At 60.0% G+C, this 17,568-nt stretch overlaps 9 protein-coding genes across 9 annotated transcripts; 4 read left to right on the top strand and 5 right to left on the bottom strand.

The window, feature by feature from the left end:
- Positions 1–44: 44 nt before the first annotated feature.
- Positions 45–2,287, top strand: VDAG_01953 (glucoamylase; the record flags this gene model as incomplete). The annotated part of the gene is made up of 6 exons (XM_009657982.1): positions 45–342; positions 417–638; positions 691–838; positions 891–964; positions 1,022–1,153; positions 1,263–2,287. 6 exons carry the CDS (start codon positions 45–47, stop codon positions 2,285–2,287), a joined length of 1,899 nt encoding a protein of 632 aa, XP_009656277.1.
- Positions 2,288–2,519: 232 nt separating this feature from the next.
- Positions 2,520–3,414, bottom strand: VDAG_01952 (uncharacterized protein; the record flags this gene model as incomplete). Its single annotated transcript, XM_009657981.1, has 3 exons — positions 2,520–3,044; positions 3,104–3,209; positions 3,275–3,414. The coding sequence occupies 3 exons, from the start codon at positions 3,412–3,414 to the stop codon at positions 2,520–2,522; spliced, it is 771 nt and encodes a 256-aa protein (XP_009656276.1).
- Positions 3,415–4,253: 839 nt separating this feature from the next.
- On the top strand, positions 4,254–5,015 carry VDAG_01951 (peptidyl-tRNA hydrolase; the record flags this gene model as incomplete). Its single annotated transcript, XM_009657980.1, has 2 exons — positions 4,254–4,611; positions 4,687–5,015. 2 exons carry the CDS (start codon positions 4,254–4,256, stop codon positions 5,013–5,015), a joined length of 687 nt encoding a protein of 228 aa, XP_009656275.1.
- Positions 5,016–5,499: 484 nt separating this feature from the next.
- VDAG_01950 (U3 small nucleolar RNA-associated protein) lies at positions 5,500–7,221 on the bottom strand (the record flags this gene model as incomplete). The annotated part of the gene is made up of 2 exons (XM_009657979.1): positions 5,500–6,471; positions 6,532–7,221. The coding sequence occupies 2 exons, from the start codon at positions 7,219–7,221 to the stop codon at positions 5,500–5,502; spliced, it is 1,662 nt and encodes a 553-aa protein (XP_009656274.1).
- A 608-nt stretch (positions 7,222–7,829) lies between these two features.
- On the top strand, positions 7,830–10,399 carry VDAG_01949 (ribosome biogenesis protein TSR1; the record flags this gene model as incomplete). Its single annotated transcript, XM_009657978.1, has 2 exons — positions 7,830–7,923; positions 8,031–10,399. The coding sequence occupies 2 exons, from the start codon at positions 7,830–7,832 to the stop codon at positions 10,397–10,399; spliced, it is 2,463 nt and encodes an 820-aa protein (XP_009656273.1).
- Positions 10,400–10,640: 241 nt separating this feature from the next.
- On the bottom strand, positions 10,641–11,561 carry VDAG_01948 (urease accessory protein ureG; the record flags this gene model as incomplete). Its single annotated transcript, XM_009657977.1, has 2 exons — positions 10,641–11,280; positions 11,380–11,561. 2 exons carry the CDS (start codon positions 11,559–11,561, stop codon positions 10,641–10,643), a joined length of 822 nt encoding a protein of 273 aa, XP_009656272.1.
- A 733-nt stretch (positions 11,562–12,294) lies between these two features.
- On the bottom strand, positions 12,295–12,884 carry VDAG_01947 (uncharacterized protein; the record flags this gene model as incomplete). The annotated part of the gene is made up of 2 exons (XM_009657976.1): positions 12,295–12,632; positions 12,683–12,884. The coding sequence occupies 2 exons, from the start codon at positions 12,882–12,884 to the stop codon at positions 12,295–12,297; spliced, it is 540 nt and encodes a 179-aa protein (XP_009656271.1).
- Positions 12,885–13,954: 1,070 nt separating this feature from the next.
- On the top strand, positions 13,955–14,896 carry VDAG_01946 (uncharacterized protein; the record flags this gene model as incomplete). The annotated part of the gene is made up of 1 exon (XM_009657975.1): positions 13,955–14,896. One exon carries the CDS (start codon positions 13,955–13,957, stop codon positions 14,894–14,896), a length of 942 nt encoding a protein of 313 aa, XP_009656270.1.
- A 424-nt stretch (positions 14,897–15,320) lies between these two features.
- On the bottom strand, positions 15,321–17,455 carry VDAG_01945 (uncharacterized protein; the record flags this gene model as incomplete). Its single annotated transcript, XM_009657974.1, has 2 exons — positions 15,321–17,011; positions 17,068–17,455. The coding sequence occupies 2 exons, from the start codon at positions 17,453–17,455 to the stop codon at positions 15,321–15,323; spliced, it is 2,079 nt and encodes a 692-aa protein (XP_009656269.1).
- Positions 17,456–17,568: the final 113 nt, after the last annotated feature.

The following is a 17,568-nucleotide window of genomic DNA, read 5'->3' as shown; positions in this document are numbered from 1 at the left end:
ATCTCAGTGCCCTGCCTTTTTGGCAGACAGCACACACTATCAACATGTCCTTCTTTCACGGCCTCACTCTCGAGGCATTCCCGGCCAACCTCACCAGTTCCCTCGCACAGCCCTTCATGTCGTACCTGTCGTCTGCCCTCCTTCTAGGCTCTGTCGCCGTGCAGCACATCCTAGGCAACATCGCCGCCACCCCACCAGCATCTGATCTCGAGTCCTTCATACAAAGGCAGTATCCGATCGCCTATGATGGAGTGCTGTGTAACATTGGGTCTGAAGGTTGCCAGGCACAAGGCTCAAGCCCTGGTGTTGTAATTGCATCCCCGAGTCGGGAGGATCCGCCATGTGAGTTGCTCCGAGCGATGGATCGTGGTCATCTGGGATCCGGTGTCAGCCCAGCGTTTAATCATCGCTGCCAGACTTTTACACTTGGACACGGGATAGCGGACTAGTATTCAAGTCACTCGTGGACATCTTCGTCGATAAGTTTGATCCTGCCCTGCAAGACAAGATCCAACAGTACGTGGCGTCTTCGGCTCAGCTACAGGGCGTCAGCAATCCATCCGGCGAGCTCTGGAACGGAGAAGGACTCGGCGAAGCCAAGTTCAACGTTGATCTTACGGCATTCACGGGAGACTGGGGTATTGCGCCCATGCCCTGTACCCGTCTTCTCAGACAACTAACACGGATTAGGACGGCCACAGCGTGATGGGCCTGCACTGCGCGCTATTGCCATCATCGGATATGCCAAGTGGCTCGTCAGTAATGGACATGCTTCGACAGCTGAAGACGTATTATGGCCCGTTGTCCAGAATGACCTCGCCTATGTTGCCCAATACTGGTACAATAAGTATACTCTCGTCTGAATGCACCTCACTTACTGGATATGCTAGGAACCAAACGGGCTTCGACCTCTGGGAGGAAGTTTATGGAAGCTCGTTCTTTACGGTAGCGAGCCAGCACAGAGGTTCGTTGCGACACGCGGATGCCTTTGTTTAAATACTAACACTCACCGTTCAACCAGCTCTCGTTGAGGGTGCCTCGCTTGCTCGAACCCTTGGATTTCAATGCAAGTCTTGTGAAGCCATTGCCCCTCATATCCTATGCTTCATGCAATCCTTTTGGTCACCATCAGCCAAACACATCCTTGCGAACAGTGAGTTTCTTTGGGTGCCACCGCATACGTCTTCGGCATCTGACGCTTCTACCCTCACCAGTCCATCACGATAGCCAAAGATCGGGTCTGGATGCGAACTCCATTCTAGGTTCTATCCACACTTTCGACCCTTTTGCTGGCTGTGATGCTGCAACATTCCAGCCCTGCAGTGATAGAGCTTTGGCAAGCCACAAGGCAATAGTTGATTCCTTCCGCTCCCTGTACAGCATCAATGACGGTATCTCCCCCTCGTCCGCTGTAGCGATCGGTCGGTATCCAGAAGATGTGTATTATGGCGGCCAGGCATGGTACCTCACGACACTGGCAGCTGCTGAGCAACTCTATGACGCTCTCCTTGTCTGGAAGCTTCAAGGATCCATCACTGTCACAGAGGTCTCCCTATCATTTTTCCAACCCCATCTGCCCTCTATCACCACAGGCACCTATGATAACCAGACGTCAGCCTATGCCAGCTTGACGGATGCCATCTTAACATATGCAGATGGATTCGTCAAGGTCGTGGCCAACTTTACGCCAGTCGATGGAACGCTGGATGAACAATTTGACCGCAATACTGGCGAGCCCCTTTCAGCGCGGGATCTTACTTGGTCTTACGCGTCTTTCCTGACTGCCATCAGGCGACGAGCTGGCCTTGAGTCTCCTGGCTGGATCAACGCAGATGCTACTCTGATCCCGGCGACTTGCTCAGCAACGTCGGTCTTTGGCGTATATGCCACAGCGACGGCAACAACCTTCCCGTCAAACCTAGTCCCCGGCACACCGCCCTCGGAAACCCCCCCTCTCAAACTGCCAAGACCCTCAACCTGTCTAGTCAGGTTCAAAGAGCGTGTATCCACTCGGGTAGGGCAGAACATACGGGTCGTCGGAAACCAGCCGGGTTTGGGAAGATGGGATCCTGGGCATGCCGTGCCTTTGGACGCCTTGCAATACACGGCCACGGATCCGTCGTGGCGCGTGACAATCGCTCTGCCGGCGGGTCAAGTGGTAGAATACAAATATGTGATGGTTGAAAGTGGTGGCTCCGTGGTCTGGGAAGCAGGCAGCAACCGAGTGTTGACGGTACCCAGCGAGTGTGAGGGGGAGCTGGAGAGGTCTGATGAGTGGCAGAGCTGATAGGAGGTTGCCTGGTTGTGAGTTTCCTTTAGTATTCAGCAATGGTAAGGTTGATAAACTGAGACCTCTATATTTCCTGCGTTCATGATGCCAGTCTATCACATACCGTGGCCGATCTGGCTACTCTATCGTCGGCTATGTGCCCACACGTCGCTGGCACCGGGTCTCCAGGCTTCATCGTCGACAAGATGTGAACCAATTTCTGCCACCCAAGGATGTCAAGCATCTACCGCTACTGCTTCAGCCGCCTTTCCAGCTCGGCCATGACAGTATCAACCGCCCACTCCAAGGTCTTCTCCATATCGACATCCAGCTCATCGCCCTCCTGCGCCAGGATGCCATTCTCACTCAACACCCCGCGGTCCAAGGCCCCCTCGACATGACGCCCCTCAAACAACCAGCCGTGCGCATCCGCATAGTTGGGCCAGACAACGGCGTCCACGTACCCCGGCGGGTCCTTCCAGAACCCCTCGAGCGTGACGTAGCCGTCCCTGGCCTCGCGCCTCTGCGTCGCCCGCGCGCGGCTGACGGTCAGGAACAGCTTGACGTCGATGAGACGCATGGCGGCCTGCATCTCGCTGCAGTAGAGGAGGAAGCCGTCGAAGAGGCAGAGGCGGAGGCCCGAGGCGAAGACGGCGTGGCCTGGCGACGGGGGACGGAGCCAGGCGGCGACCTTGGCTTGGAGGGCTGCGATCTTGGCGGTGCTGACGGGGCAGGCGCCTACTGAGTTTTGGTCCTCTTTCGAGTCGACGAACGGCTTGAGGTTTGGGTTAGAGAGAGAGGGGGGGAAGCGGGGAGGAAAGGGAAGGGACGTACGGGGAATGTGCCGGAGGTGCGGATGTGGGTGAGGGCCTTTTCCATGTCCGTGATGTTGATCGCTTGGGGGCAGTCCCAGTCTAGGAGGCCGTTCTTGGAGGGCAGTCTGCGAGGCGACATACATGTCAGCTGGGCTGTCTGGCTGTCGTGGGGGATGGTCTGTGGATGTACTCTTCTTCCGCGCGGTAGAAGTCATCCTCGTGGAGAATAAAGGTGTTGGGGAAAATGTCGCGGAGGAGACGGGCGAGGGTTGTCTTGCCGCTGGACGAGCAGCCGCTGAGGGCCACGACGACGGCTTTCTGGTCCGTCATGGGGGGCGATGCTCAACGAGTGAGTGGCTGTTTAGGGGAGGCGGGTGAGGTGAGGTGCTTCCAGTGAGATGAGTCTGGGGCTGCTGATTGACGAACTTAGAGTTCAAAGTGGTCCACCAGGGGCAAGACAGGGCTTCAGGTGCGATTGACAGCATGGAGGAGTTTCAATAGTACAGAGAACCCCATTTATGGTGTTGTATTTAAAAAAAATGCCTGTGTCAATTCATTTCATCCTATTGCACAGCATTTCATTTTCCATACTATCCTGGTGTTGCAGATCAAACGCTGCAGATTGTAGTCTCGGTGTGCGGACTTTGGATGATTATTACGTCAATATTTGTAAGGCATCTCACCAGTATTATACTAGACTAATTGTATGAATAGAACTTGGTGCAGTTTTCATTGTCCCTCTTGTACAAAGCCATTGGCGTTTGAGTTGGTCATCGAAGCAACTGACAGGGGAGCTCATGAGTCGATCCCGCTGCTGAAACAGGAGCTCACTGCAAACGTCAGTGCACATACCAAGTTTACCTACCTGGAGACCTAAGTACCCAAGGCAAGGCAAGGTACCTTAAGGTATCTGGCAAGTCCTGGCAGTCAGTGGGGTGTGGACGCTCGAACACCAAAGCTTTGAGCCAAGCTTCCAGACCTGCCGCAGCTCCCGCATCCTGACAAACCTCAACTCTGACCCTCAACTTTGTCCTTGCCAACATCACACGGGCTCTCTCGATCCGCTTCCTCACCGACCAAATCGAAGCTGCATTGCTACCACCGCAGGCCATACGAATCCACGCACCCGCCAAAGCTCAAGCCCGCGCCCGCGGCACTCTCCCCCCACCATGTCCGACACGCTGCACCTCATCCTCACCACCTCCGCCGTGACCTTTCTCTCCGGCTTCGCCCTCGGCGTCTTCGCCATTCGCGGCTACCTCATCTCCCCCGCGCTCAAGGCCGAGCGCCGCGGCAATCTCCGCGACCCCGTCGAGAGCGACGAGTCCGACATTGACGAGGACGACACCATCCTCGACCACGCCCCCAACTGGGCCAACGGCGAGGCCGCCGACCGCCGCGACGGCCTGCGCCAGGAGGAGAAGAAGAAGGACGAGAAGAAGGCCAAGGCCGTGCCCATTGCAGATGTCGGCAAGGAGGAATGCAAGCTCGTCCTCGTCGTCAGGACAGACCTCGGCATGACAAAGGGTAGTTCTCTTTCCCACCCACCTGCTTACCACCTGCAAGACAATGAACAATGGACTGACCCGCGCCCGCCCATAGGCAAAATGGCCGCCCAGAGCTCCCACGCCACCCTCGCATGCTACAAGGTGCTCGCCCGCGCCGCCGCCAAGAACGGCCCGTCCTCCGCCGAGGCCCGTCTGCTCGACCGCTGGGAGCGCCTCGGCCAGGCCAAAATCGCCGTCCAAATTAAGGGTGAGGACGAGCTGAAGAAGCTGCGGGCCGCGGCGCGCGCTCAGGGGGTCACGGCCGAGGTCATTGCCGATGCTGGCCGCACGCAGATTGAGGCTGGCAGCCTGACGGTGCTTGGTGTCGGTCCGGCGCCTAAGAGCTTGGTGGATAAGATTACCGGGCATCTGAAGCTGCTGTGAGCGGCAGGCTCTTGTGGCAGGGATGTTTTGGCCTTGGTCGACATAGAATTTTCATGTCTTTGACTTTTATTTGTGGTTAGATGCGAGGGAAATGGTGCTCATGGTATGGGAAACAGAAAAAGGTGTGAAGGGCAGGACTGCAATCTGCTTGGCAGTTGCTGTATATGAAGATGGGCGTGCGTGCGGAAGCACGAACACAGACACACAGCAAAGACCTAGGTCGTCATTGATGGAGCGGAACGCACTTTGCGCAGGTAGATCGGAATTCACGAAGAAACGGAATCTCAAAACCACTCGGGCACATCAAGTTGTGACATGCCAGGGTATTCAATGACCAGACTACCAAATCCCACGTTCCAAAACGCCAGCTAGATGCAAAACCCCAGCCCCGGGCATGGTTCCTACAAGGTGCGACACGAATTCTTCCCATGCTTCTGCGTCTGCTTCTTCTTCTTCCTATGCTCCAGCTCCCACTCCGCCCCGCCTACGCTTTCCTGACGAATCTCGACAGCGCCGGGCCGAGGTCGGCCTCGACCTCTTGCGTCTTCTTTTCCCTGAGCTTCTGCTGCTCGTTCCAAATCTCGTCGACCTTCATCCTCTTCTCGTCGATGATGTTCTTCTTGCGCTGCTTGCGCAGGTACTTCTTGAGGGCGCCGTTCTTGCCCCTGGCGCGGTTGCGGATCTCCTCCTCGACGTTCTCGGGCTTGGCGTCGAGGTCCTTGTCGGCGCGGCGCTGCTTGTCGGAGCGCAGGTCGAGGTTGCCGATGAGGTTGGGGTCGAGGGCAATCATCTCGGGCTGCAGCTTGTTGAGAAGGCCCTTGACCTCAGCCTCCTGGCGCTGCTTGGCCGTCTCGAACGGGTTGACCTCGAGGGCGTCAAAGTTGGCCTCGCCGGCGCCGGGCACAATGATGGACGAGAAGCCCTCGTCGTGGCCCATGCCGAGCGTGTCCTCAAAGGGGCACCAGCGCACGCGCTCGACGCGCTTGCCCTCGCCGCCCCACGTCATGTAGGGGCTCTGCACCTTCTCCTGCGTCGGCGCGTGCTTGGAGAAGAGGCCCTTCCAGACAGTCGTCTGCGTGCCCCAGCCCACGGCCGTGAGGCCCGTCTCCGAGATGGCCACCGACGACGCCGGCTGCCGCGTGAAGTACTGGTGCACCTCCTTGAACATGCGAATGTCCCAGATGGCCATCTTGCAGTCCTGGCCCGTCGTCACCATGTAGCGGCCCTCGCGGTCGACGGCCGCCGACCGCACGGCGCCGCGGTGCGCCAGCAGCTTGACGACGGCGTCGTGGGAGTTTGGTGACCAGAGGGTGACTGTGCCGTTCTGGTGGCCGGCGTGGATAATGGCGTTGTAGGGATTGTGCGTCATGGCCGTCGGGGGACCGAGTTTCGTGGGGAGCTCCGTGACAATCTGGCCCGTTGACGTGTCTTGGTATTTGAGCCAGCCGTTGGTGGCCTGGCGTGGTTTCGTCAGTCAGACGTCTCCACGCATAATTTTTGCTGGCGATCAACTTACCATTGTGCAGAGGAGAAAGTGGTAGGGCAGGAACTCCATGTGCGTGACCTCGCGGTGCTTCTTCAGGCAGTGCAGCTCGACACCGTCCTTGTCGTAGATGTAGACGTAGTTCTTCTGCGCCGCGGCGAAGAACTGGTTGTTGTGCAGCCACTTGACGTCCCTGATCGTCTCGCCCAGCTGCAGCTCGCACCCCAGCTTGCCCTCGCGCCAGTCCATCGTCGCGATGTGGCCCTTTCGCCCCGCCATCAGCAGGTCCCTGCCGTTGCGCGAGTACTCGGCAACGTAGGGTCCCAGCTGGTCGAGCTTCAGCTCGAACCGCTTCTGCGCCGTCGACACGGCCACATCCTCGATGATGTCCTGCTGGCGGACCTTGTAGGTCCTCTCCAGCTCCGTCTCGGGCTCGAGGAAGCCGCTTGTCTTCTCGAGCAGAATCTCGGCGTCGCGGGCGCGCAGGGCGGCCGTCTCGAACTTGCCCTCGAGGCGCTTCATGCTGCCGCGGAGCTTCTTGTCGCGTACCGTCTTGAGGTTGACCTTTTTGCCGCGGCCGTAGGACTGATCGGCCTCTTTGCGGCGCTTCAGCTTGTCGCGCTCCGACTTGGTCAAGAGGTTTGTCCGGCGCTCGACGGCGGTCGCGCCATTGGAGTGTTGCCTTGCTGGCGCGGCATCTGTCCGTGATACTGTTCCTTCCATGGTGGGTGGGCGAGGTATGGACAGGATAGACGGGAATCGAGATCGAGGCCGGAATCAAGTCGTGGTCGAGGTCGAGGTCAAGTCGTGATCCGAATCATCAGACGCCGATATGATACCAATGGCACTCTTCCTCACAGTCTCTCAGTCCAGTCCAAAAAATCTTTGGGAGTCTTCCAGATCTGCAAGACTTATCGAACGCTCATCATTGGCCAGGGCCGTTCTATTTCGCCCCACCCACCGATAAGCTGGCGATAAGATAGCCACAGAAAAATTTCTGGATGCAGAGGGGTGAGAAAGAGCGACCAGCAAACGACCCCGCCATTGCGACCTGCAACGGCCCGCTGCTGCCCCCCAAAGCCAGAAGGGTGTTTGTGTGCTGCATCACCCACTAAAATGCCCCGGCTCAGGCACTTCATCACTGGCTGCCCGCTGTAGTGTGTCCCGCCTTGCCCGCTTCTGCAGCACCACCATCCCACACAACTTCACCTCACTTCACCGTCTTGCTCTCGACCCTTTTGGCCCCTCTCGAATCCCCCAAGACGATATCACCAAAAGTGGCTTCTTTACCCTTCAGGTTCAAGGCCGGAGGCGACGGCAACATGTCCACCATGAGCCACTCCCATCGCTCCACGACGAAGGTCTCCCACAAGCCCTTCAAGTCCAAGCATGCGACGAAGAGTGCGCTGCGCAACGCTGCTAAGGGTATGATGACCATGCTGTCCAGTCATCTGGGCGCAAGTTCCCCTCGATACATTCTCCTTCTGCTTGCACTTTATCCATTACGATTTCACTAACATGATCCTCAACAGGCAAGGTGGCCGGCACCGAAAAGGGCCAGCGCAAGACCCCTCACCAGAATGTCATGTCCAAGTTCGACCGACGCAACCAGGCCAAGCAGCACCGTCTCACCAAGCAAAAGGAGCACCTCGAGGAGACGTCCCTATTTGCCGGCCGCGATGGCGCCCCTCGCGTCGTTGCCATCGTCCCCCTCTGCGAAGACAGCGACGTCAGCTTCGCCATCAAGCAGCTCAACGAGAGCCTCGACATTGAGGCCGACATGGAGGAGAACCCCTTCCGCGTCTCCGTCGACCGCTTCAAGCAGAAACTCCAATACGTGCCCCTGAAGCGCGATCTCAACGCCGTCCTCGACGGCACGCGCGTCGCCGACTTTGTCGTCGTCATGCTGAGCGCCGGCGTCGAGGTCGACCCCCTCGGCGAGCTCATGCTGCGCAGTCTCGAGAGCCAGGGCATGTCGACCCTCTACACCATCGTCCAGGGCCTCGACAAGATCGAACCCGCCAAGCAGAAGACGCAGGTCCTCGGCTCCCTCAAGTCCTACATCACCCACTTCCACCCCGAGCAGGAGAAGCTCTACAGCCTCGACAGCCGCCAGGAGTGCTCCAACCTCATGCGCTCGCTGTGCAACACCACACCCAAGGGCGTCAGGTGGAGGGACGAGAGGAGCTGGCTGCTGGCCGAGGACATTGAGTTTGCCTCGTCCGGCACGGCGTCCACAGTCATCACCGGTGTCGTGCGAGGAAAGGGGCTCAAGGCCAACAGGCTGGTGCAGTTGGGCGACCACGGCCTGTTCCAGATTGAGAAGATCATGGCGGCGCCCATCACCAGGAAGAAGAAGGGCGAGGCCATGGCCGTCGAGGACATTCACGCCGAGGAGATCCTCGAAGTGCCCGACGAGGACCAGGATGAACTCCTCGACCTGGCCCCTGACGAGGCCATGAAGGGCGACGACAACGACGACGACATGGATGACGGCGCCATGTCCGTTGCCACAACAGCGAAAAAGGGCGTCCTGCTCGACGACCACCACTACTTCTCGGACGACAACCCCCTCGACCCCACACAGCAGCCCAAGAAGGTTCCCAAGGGAACGTCCAAGTACCAGTCGGCCTGGTATCTCGGAGAGGATGTGTCCGACTCGGGCTCAGACATGGAGGACTTTGACATGGAGGACGAGTCCTCTGGCTCGGAGGAGATTGGCCCCGAGGACGGCCTCGAGGGCTACGCGCCGAAACCGCCGACAGAGGGTGCGCCGTCAGAGTACCCTCAGTCGGAGATGTTTCAGGATCTCGACGAGGACGAGGACGCCAAGCAGCTCGCGGCGTTCAGGAAAAACAGAAAGGTAGATGAGGTCGAGGACGACAAGGAGTTCCCTGACGAGATTGAGCTGCACCCTGGTGTCGCCGCCCGTGAGAGGTTAGCCAAGTACAGAGGTCTCAAGAGCCTGCGGACGAGCGAGTGGGTCGAGGACGAGGACCGCGCGTACGAGCCTGAGGACTGGCGCAGGCTGCTGCGTGTCCCCGACTACCAGGGTTCCCGCTCACGGTTCACCCGCGAGGCTCTCGTGGGCGGTGTCGCCCCCGGCACGAGGGTGGCGGTGCACCTGAAGAACGTGCCCGTCACGTTTGAGAAGTCCTACAAGCCCGGCCAGCCCGTGACGCTCGTCTCGCTGCTGAGGCACGAGCAGAAGAAGACGGTCGTCAACTACCTCATCAACCTCAGCTCCGACTATGAAAAGTCGGTCAAGTCGAAGGAGGAGCTCATCGTGCAGTGCGGCGCCCGCCGCTTCACGATCAACCCGCTCTTCTCGCAGCCCGGCAACACGCCCAACGACGTGCACAAGTACTGCCGCTACCTGCACCCGGGCCAGTCGGCCGTGGCCACGTTCACGGGACCCGTGACCTGGGGTGCTGTCCCGGTGCTGTTCTTCAAGCGCACGACCCCGAGCACCGAGGTGGCGCAGTCGGAGGAGGAGCAGGCGTCGGACGTCGGTCTGACGCTCATCGCCACGGGCACGGCGTTGCCGCCCTCGACGTCTCGCGTCGTGGCGAAGCGTGTCATTCTCACGGGCCACCCGTACCACATCAACAAGAGGATCGTCACGATCCGCTACATGTTCTTCAACCGCGAGGACGTCGAGTGGTTCAAGGCGCTGCCGCTGTGGACGAGACGCGGCAGGAGCGGGTACGTCAAGGAGGCCCTCGGCACGCACGGTTACTTCAAGGCCACCTTTGACGCGCACATTAACCCGCAGGACGCCGTCGGCGTGAGCCTGTACAAGCGGGTGTGGCCCCGTGAGGCGTCTGCGTACACGGGCGCGCTGCTGGATCTGGGGTCGCGAGAGGCGCAGGCTGCGCAGGATGACATGATGATCGAATGATGGACATGAGAAGGGACATGACGAGCTTCTGCGAAACGAAATGCAGGAGCAAAGGGAAAAGAACGGGCGGGAAAAGTGATCAAGGCCTCGGGGCTCGCTCTCTCTCTCTTCATAAGTGGTATATAGACAGACATTGGCAGGCAAAAAATGGGCGTTTCTTGGGCCTGCCCCTTTTATCATCATTGTCGCGCCCGACATTTGGTCTCTTTCTCCCTCGCCCTCTCCCTCTCTTTTATGTACCTCACGCATTCAGCTCCTCGAGCCCCGCCGTCGGCCGCGGCCCACCGGCAGCCTTCCTGTTGCCCTCGGCGCCGCTGGCCCGCCAGGCGCTCGTGATGAGGTTGATAATGTGGTCGACGCCGACGTCCTTCTTGACCTGGGCAAAGACGGTGGGCCCGCCCTCGCGCATCTTGCGGGCGTCGCGCTCCATGACGCCAAGGTCGGCGCCGACAATCTCGGCGAGGTCCGTCTTGTTGACGACGAGCAGGTCGCTCTGCGTGATGCCAGGCCCGCCCTTGCGCGGGATCTTGTCGCCGCCGCTGACGTCGATGACGTAGATGATAAAGTCGGCGAGCTCGCGGCTGTAGTTGGCCGCGAGGTTGTCGCCGCCCGACTCGATGAGGAGGAGGTCCGTGTCGAACTCGTGGTGCAGGTCCTCGAGCGCGGCGAGGTTGGTCGAGATGTCCTCGCGCACGGCGGCGTGCGGGCAGCCGCCCGTCTCGATGGCGCGGATGCGCGAGGCCGGCAGGGCCTTGTGGCGGGTTAGGAACTCGGCGTCCTCGCGCGTGAAGATGTCCTTGGTCACGGCGGCGAGCGAGTACTTTTCGCGCAGCGCCCGCGAGAGCGCCAGCATGAGGGCCATCTTGCCGGAATCCACGGGTCTGCCGTTTCGTCCCAATGTCTGTCAGGGGGGGAACAGCAGGATGCCGGAAAGGGGGTGCAAGGGGGCAAGGGGGCAAGGGGGGAGGGGGAGGGCTCACCCGCCGATGCCAATGGTGAAGGCTCGGTCAGACCAGTTGCGGCCCTCTACGATGGGCATCTCGCGGCCGAGGTAGCTGCCGGGCCCGTCAAGGATCTCGTGCGAGTGGCCATGCTCAGCAGCTGAGATGCTGGCATCATGGGAGTGGGAGTGGCTGGCGCCGCCGTCGTGTGAGTGAGACATGGTCGTGTGTGAGATGCCCAAGTCAGATGAACGGGAGAACAAAAATGGGATGATATTTGGGAAACTCAGAGGGTGAGATGACAAGTTGACCGATGGTTCAATGGGTTAGAGTAGATGGATGGTTGGAAAAAGCAGAAAGTCTGTCGAGGCGTGACGATCAGAGGGATCCATGGGCCTGGAGCTGTGCTGGGTTCTTGCTACCCCGCTGTGGGTCATATTCACCCCGCCATCTGGGTCTCCCTGAACCCCTTTATTGGTGGTGCATCTTATCAGACACCCCATTGCCTCGCCGCCGGCGCTGGCCGAGGTGCCGCCCGGAGGTCCCTGTCCACGGCGTGCAGTGTCGAGGCATAAGTGTTCGAGAGGAAATCAAGTCACTCTTGCTGTGTACGTTGTCTGCAGCTTACCGGGTTGATCGTTTCCTCGTGAAACCGTGTCATGGACCCGTCGTCCGTTTTTGCTGACCACTGAAAATGGCCATGCTCTCTCATCACACGAACACCATGATACCAGGTATGAATCGAATCAAGTCGACCAAAACGAATACCAGATGATATTAGCATGTTCACGCCCACCTGCTCCTGCACTGTGCTCTGCAAATGCTGACCCGGGTATCCTATGTATGCCATCCGTCCCCATGTCTGTTTATCCTTGTCGTGTCTGTCCCATGACGCCGTCAGCCCCTCGCCGGAGGCCAGTTATGCAGATTCTCTTGTCATTTGATTTTTGTCATCTAATTTTTCGTATTTTCGCCTTGGTCGTTCTTCGCTTTCGGCGGCTTGGGTATCCTCTCATAGGCATTCGGACTGGGCAGCCGCTTCTCCTTGCCCTTGTCGCCACCGCGTTTGTCAGGCCTGCCCTGGTGATGCGCATGGCCGTGGTCGTGATCATGGTCGTCGCACTCATGTGGTTTCGCCTTGCCTTTGCCTTTGCCTTTGCCTTTGCTGTCGCCGTCGGGTACTCTCCTCCTGCCGCTCTCGTTGTCAGAATCGGAGCCGTCGGAAGACGAGTCGGAGGACGATTCATCGCTGGACTCGTCGATGCCCTTGGGACGATGGTAAATGCAGCACACTGGCGTCGTGTCAGGACGGTTCAAGTTCCCTGCGCACGGCAGAACATACCCTTGGACTTCTTTCGACCGAGCCCCTCGTTGTCGACAACATCGTCAGCCCACTGGACCGACGGTCGTGATGGCGCGTGGGCGCCTCGCAACCGGAGCGTTGTTTGCTGTGTGTTTGGGCGCACTGGCGCCGAGGTCACTGTCTGTGTTGGCGAGGGAGCCGGGCTCCCGCGCTGCAGAGGTCGCTGTGCCGCTGAAGCCATGGCTTTTTGGTGGTGGGTGATCCTGGGTGGCGGCGAGAGATGGCCGATGGATTCCCGAGAACACGCGTGAGTGGTGTTTGGGTAGCCGCTGTCGAAACTGCCGTGAGCCGAGAAGCGAAGCTTGAAGCAGTGCCGTACACGCAATCAATTACCAGCGATGAACCCGGGCACGCGAGGCGACGCTGCGAAGAGGGAGAAAGATGAAGTCAGGAACTTCTGACGTTGGTGGGGTCAGAGTCGGGTCAGAGTCAGGTTCATGATCCCACCGGATTACATCAGCATGGTACTTGGTACCGTCGGGTACGGTAAATATCGCGGTGGGGGCAAGTACCTCGCCTCGACAAGGGGTGCAGCAGTGATTTTGGGTTGACAGCTGGCTGCCAGGCCTCACGCGGAGACAGCTTGTACCTGAGAAGTTGCCTGTGGGACAGCTAGGGGGGTGAACTGGTGGGTCTTGACGGGGGACCTCCGCGAAACTTCGGCCTGCAACTATGTACACCGTCAGGGCCACCCCGCGTCATTGTCAGGAGCACAAGGGACGGGCGTCACATCGCGTCCCGCCAAAGCAAACCCTGGTAATAATGCCAACACCCCCCCCCCCTCCTGGGGAGCGCGACTGCTCTCCAGCTTGGAAGTACCTGGCGCTTGCGCTCCCCCCAGCCCGAACGCGTTGAATGCACCCCCCTCTGCAAATTCGGCACCTGGCCTGACCTCCCAGGAGTCTGAGACCTCCCAGACCGCCCAGACCTCCCAGACCTCCCAAGCCTCCCTCCCAGACCTCCCTCCTCTTCTTGACCTCCCTCCTGCCCCCAGCCAATTCCTCCAACACAACACGCCCCCAACACGAGAAAACCACCCGCGACCTTGAACCTCACCCTCACCCTCCTCATCCTCACCCTCACCCTCACCCACACCCACACCTCACCCACCCAGCAACTCCCATCATCCATTTGACCACCTACCTCACCCACGCCATCGCTCGAAATAGCTCCATCCCTTCCGCCGCCGGCCCAAGGGTTCATCAACACGTTCCGCCATCCGTACTGCCCATCCATTGTTCCTTCACAGCAATGGTTCGCGGCCGCCAGCTCGACCCGACCATGCGCGCTCGCATTTTCGAGCTTCGCGCCGCTGGAAACGGTGCTAAGAAAATCCACAAGTACTTACCTGACGTTCCCTTCAACACCATCAAAACAACCCTGCGCCGCTCCAAGACGCTCACGCCCGGCGCCGGCCACGGCCTCACGCCCACCTCGTCCTCTCGCGGCCTGCAGCAGCCCATGTCTGACGATGCCTCCCCCTCCGCCTCGCCATCCCTTGATCCGAAGCTGAGCGTTGTGCCCCCACTGAACCTCGCTCCCAACCCGAATCCCATCCGGCCCATCCAGCAGCAGCAGCAACAACAACAGCAACAGCCACCACCACAACAGCCTCAACAGCAACAGCAACAACAGCAGCCTCAACAGCAGCCTGCACCAACACAACCAGCATACCCCAAGGACCTCCAACGCCAACAGCAAGCCCAACAGCTGCAGCAACAGCAGCATCTCCGAACACCAGGCGGCCCTCTCTCCTCAGCAGCCTCGACAGACTCCCAAGCCCGCGCCGCCCGCGCCCGCGCCTCCGCCTCCGACCTCCTCAACGAGATTCTGCCTCCAGGCAGCCTCACCGGTGGCGGCGCCAGCGGCAGCAGCAACCTCACAGCGGCCACAACCGCCAACCCCGCCCTCGACCTCGACCGCCTCAAGACCGACTACCGCGCCATGACCGACGCCCAGCGCGCCGCCGCCGACGCCGAGCTTGACCTGCGCAAGGCCGCTCTCGTCTCCGTCCGGTGGGAGGCGAGGCGGGAGCTCGAGGCCGCGAGGCGACAGGCGCAGCTCGAGCAGCTGCAGCAGCTGCAGCAGGAGGGTCTGGACGCCGAGACGTTTTATGCACGCTTCCGCGAGCTGGTCACGCCCGGGCAGGCTGTTAACGGCACGGCTGTCGGGGTCACGCCAGGGACGGCGTAAGGCCCGAGTCTGCCGTGACGCACTTTCGGGCGGGAAGGGGCCCAGAACGAACGTCACGCTTTTCTGGTCTTTTTTTTTTCTGTAACTTTGGGAGTGGTTCTTCTATCCGAGGAGAGCCCTGGGCGTCTACGGAGTGTTCAGGCTGATACCCATATTGTCATGCTGATGTCGGTGTTTTAAGGCGCCACTGGCTGCGTGGAGGAGAAATTCCGGGAAGACTGATTTACGGAATCACGGGTCATGGGAAGGAAAGATTCCATGAAGAGTATCTGTCTATCGGCGAATCTTCCCCAGCTTTGAGAAGGGGTGATTGATGGGTTCCTGGGAGTTTTTTTATGACCCCGCATAATGGTACAAGTCGTAATGGACAGGATAAAATACAGTATTATGACAGTCTTCTCTGGATGCGTCTCGTGCCCTCGCCTCAAGCCGACGTCGAAGCGGAAGCGGACGCAGCAGCGGCATGTCTGCGCGCCATCTTGTCCCTCTTCTTGGCGCCCTTCATGCTCCTGCGCGGCCGCGCCTTCTTGTGCTTCGCCAGCACGCGCGGCTTGTTGAGCATGTAGCCGTTCATCGGGGGTCGCACGCCGACGAACTTGCCGAGCGGGCTGTACACGTCGACCACGGGCCAGTTGAGCTCGACGGGCTCGTCGAGTCCGCCGGCCTTGCTGTTCGTCTTCTTGTCGGCGGCCGGCGGCGCCTTGGGCTTCTCCTTCTCGGCGCCGTGCACACGCGACAGGATGGCGTCAAAGGGATCCTGCGGCTTGTCCTCGGGCGTGTCGTCGACGACGGGCTCCGCCGCCACCTTGGCCTCGGGCTTGGCGAAGAGCTGCCTCGCGCGGACCTGGGCCGTCATCTCCACCCAGCCGACGCCCTCGATGAGAATGTCGGTCGACAGAACGCGGTACGGCAGGTTCTCGACCTTGATGTTGATGGCGTCTTTGCGCGTGATGGGCCCCGCGCGGAGCTTGGTCACGTCGTGGCGGAGCGGGAAGGAGCCCGCGAGCTGCATCTTGTCGGCCGCGTCGGGGGTGCAGATGTTGTCGACCTGCGCGGCGGTCCTCGTCTGCGCCTGGAAGGCGACGGCCTTGTCGGTCGACGTCAGGTGCTCGGGCAGCGGCGTGAAGTTGTAGCCGAGGAAGATGAGGTCCGGCGTCCGCGGCGTGATGCGGATGAGGCCGCCGAGCAGCAGCGACTGGCCCGGCTTGATCGAGTGCTGCTCGGGCTTGAGCCTGTCCTGCATGACCAGGGCCTGGCGCTTGTCCTCCTGGACAAAGAGCTCGAGGTCGCTCCGCACGAGGCCCGGCAGGTCGATGAGCTCGCCCTTGCCGTTGCCGTAGGGGATGCGGATCGGGGAGGCTGTCGTGCCAGGCAGAGACGACACGGTGGGCATCTCCGGGTAGTTGCTCTCGGGGCGCGCCGGCGGCAGCAGGGCGTCGAGGTCGAGACGCTCGTCGTAGTTCTCCGCCCCATCGTCGAGGTACTTGAGGTTCTCGTCCTCCTCCTCCCGCGAAAACATGGACACCTCGACGGCGTTCTTGAACGGTATGTCGGCCGTCGTGCCCTTGGGGAACACGGCCTGGAAGAGCTGGCTCTTGCCGACGTTGGCCTTGCCGACCATCCACCCAGCGCCGCCGCGCTTGTAAATCTCCTGCTTGAGGTCCTTCGTCCACCAGCTCCGCCTCGCGCTGACGCATTTGAGGTTGCCCAGCCTGACAACGTCGCCAAACTCCCCCAAGGCGCTCCGCAGCACCTCGCGCAGATACGGCATCAGGGCGTTGACCTGCTTCTCCGTCGGCGCCAGAAGATCGGAGCGCGTGATGATGAAGCTCATGTCAAACTTGCGGTCCTTGTAGTAGCGTCCGGCACGCGACCTGCGGTTGCGCCGCCTGAGGCTGACGTCGCCCAGAAGCTGGTGCAATTTCGGCACGAGCGACATGGGGAAATCCGCGGCGTCGATGACATGGTAAATGTGGTTGTTCTTGAAGGGCGACTCTTCGATCGTTTCGCGGAGGGCGTCGACGCTCGGGTGGAAGATGGGCGTGCCCTTGCGGTGGTGCACGAGCGCATGGCAGCGGTTGCACAGCGGCGTTGCATTCGGCGCGGGGGGGAAAGCTAAGCGGAATGTAAGCAAAGATGTCCACGGATCGATGTTCGTGGTTAGAGCTCACAGGGAATATCAGTCTCGAGGTCCTCTCCGGCGAGCAGAGTCCTAGGGTCTAGGTCAAGCTCTTGAAGCTTGTGTTCGTCCAATCCCTCCAAAGCCTTGGTCACAACAAAGTCTTCCTCGATCTCCCCCTTCTTTATCTCGTACTCGTGTTCGGAAGCCGCAAACTTTTGCACAGATTTGCGGTTCAAGTCGTAGTAGCCAGCCTGGTCAGGCTCCGTGGTCTGAGTGAAGGCGCCGCAACCATGGCATTGTAGAGGCAGCTTCGCCAAAGCCAGCGCGTTGGCATCTGCGGGATCCGAAGGCAGTCGCTCGAGAGATTCCGATGGATTCGATTCATGAAGATTCGATTCGGCATGAAGACACCTTCGTTGGCCGTGCGCAACCGTCATCTGGTGAGCAACACCTCGCCCCCTTTGCGCCGAGAGACTGAGCGCTGGGCACAGATACCCAGGCACCTCGGCCAGGGCGGCCCGGTCACCAATCCTCAGCGCGCTCCGTAGCC

Source organism: Verticillium dahliae, genomic scaffold (assembly GCF_000150675.1).
Source record: "Verticillium dahliae VdLs.17 supercont1.3 genomic scaffold, whole genome shotgun sequence".
NCBI classification, from domain to species: Eukaryota; Fungi; Ascomycota; class Sordariomycetes; order Glomerellales; family Plectosphaerellaceae; genus Verticillium; species Verticillium dahliae.
The sequence above is the reverse complement of the archived record's forward strand: the minus strand, read 5'-3'. Positions and strand labels throughout refer to the sequence as shown.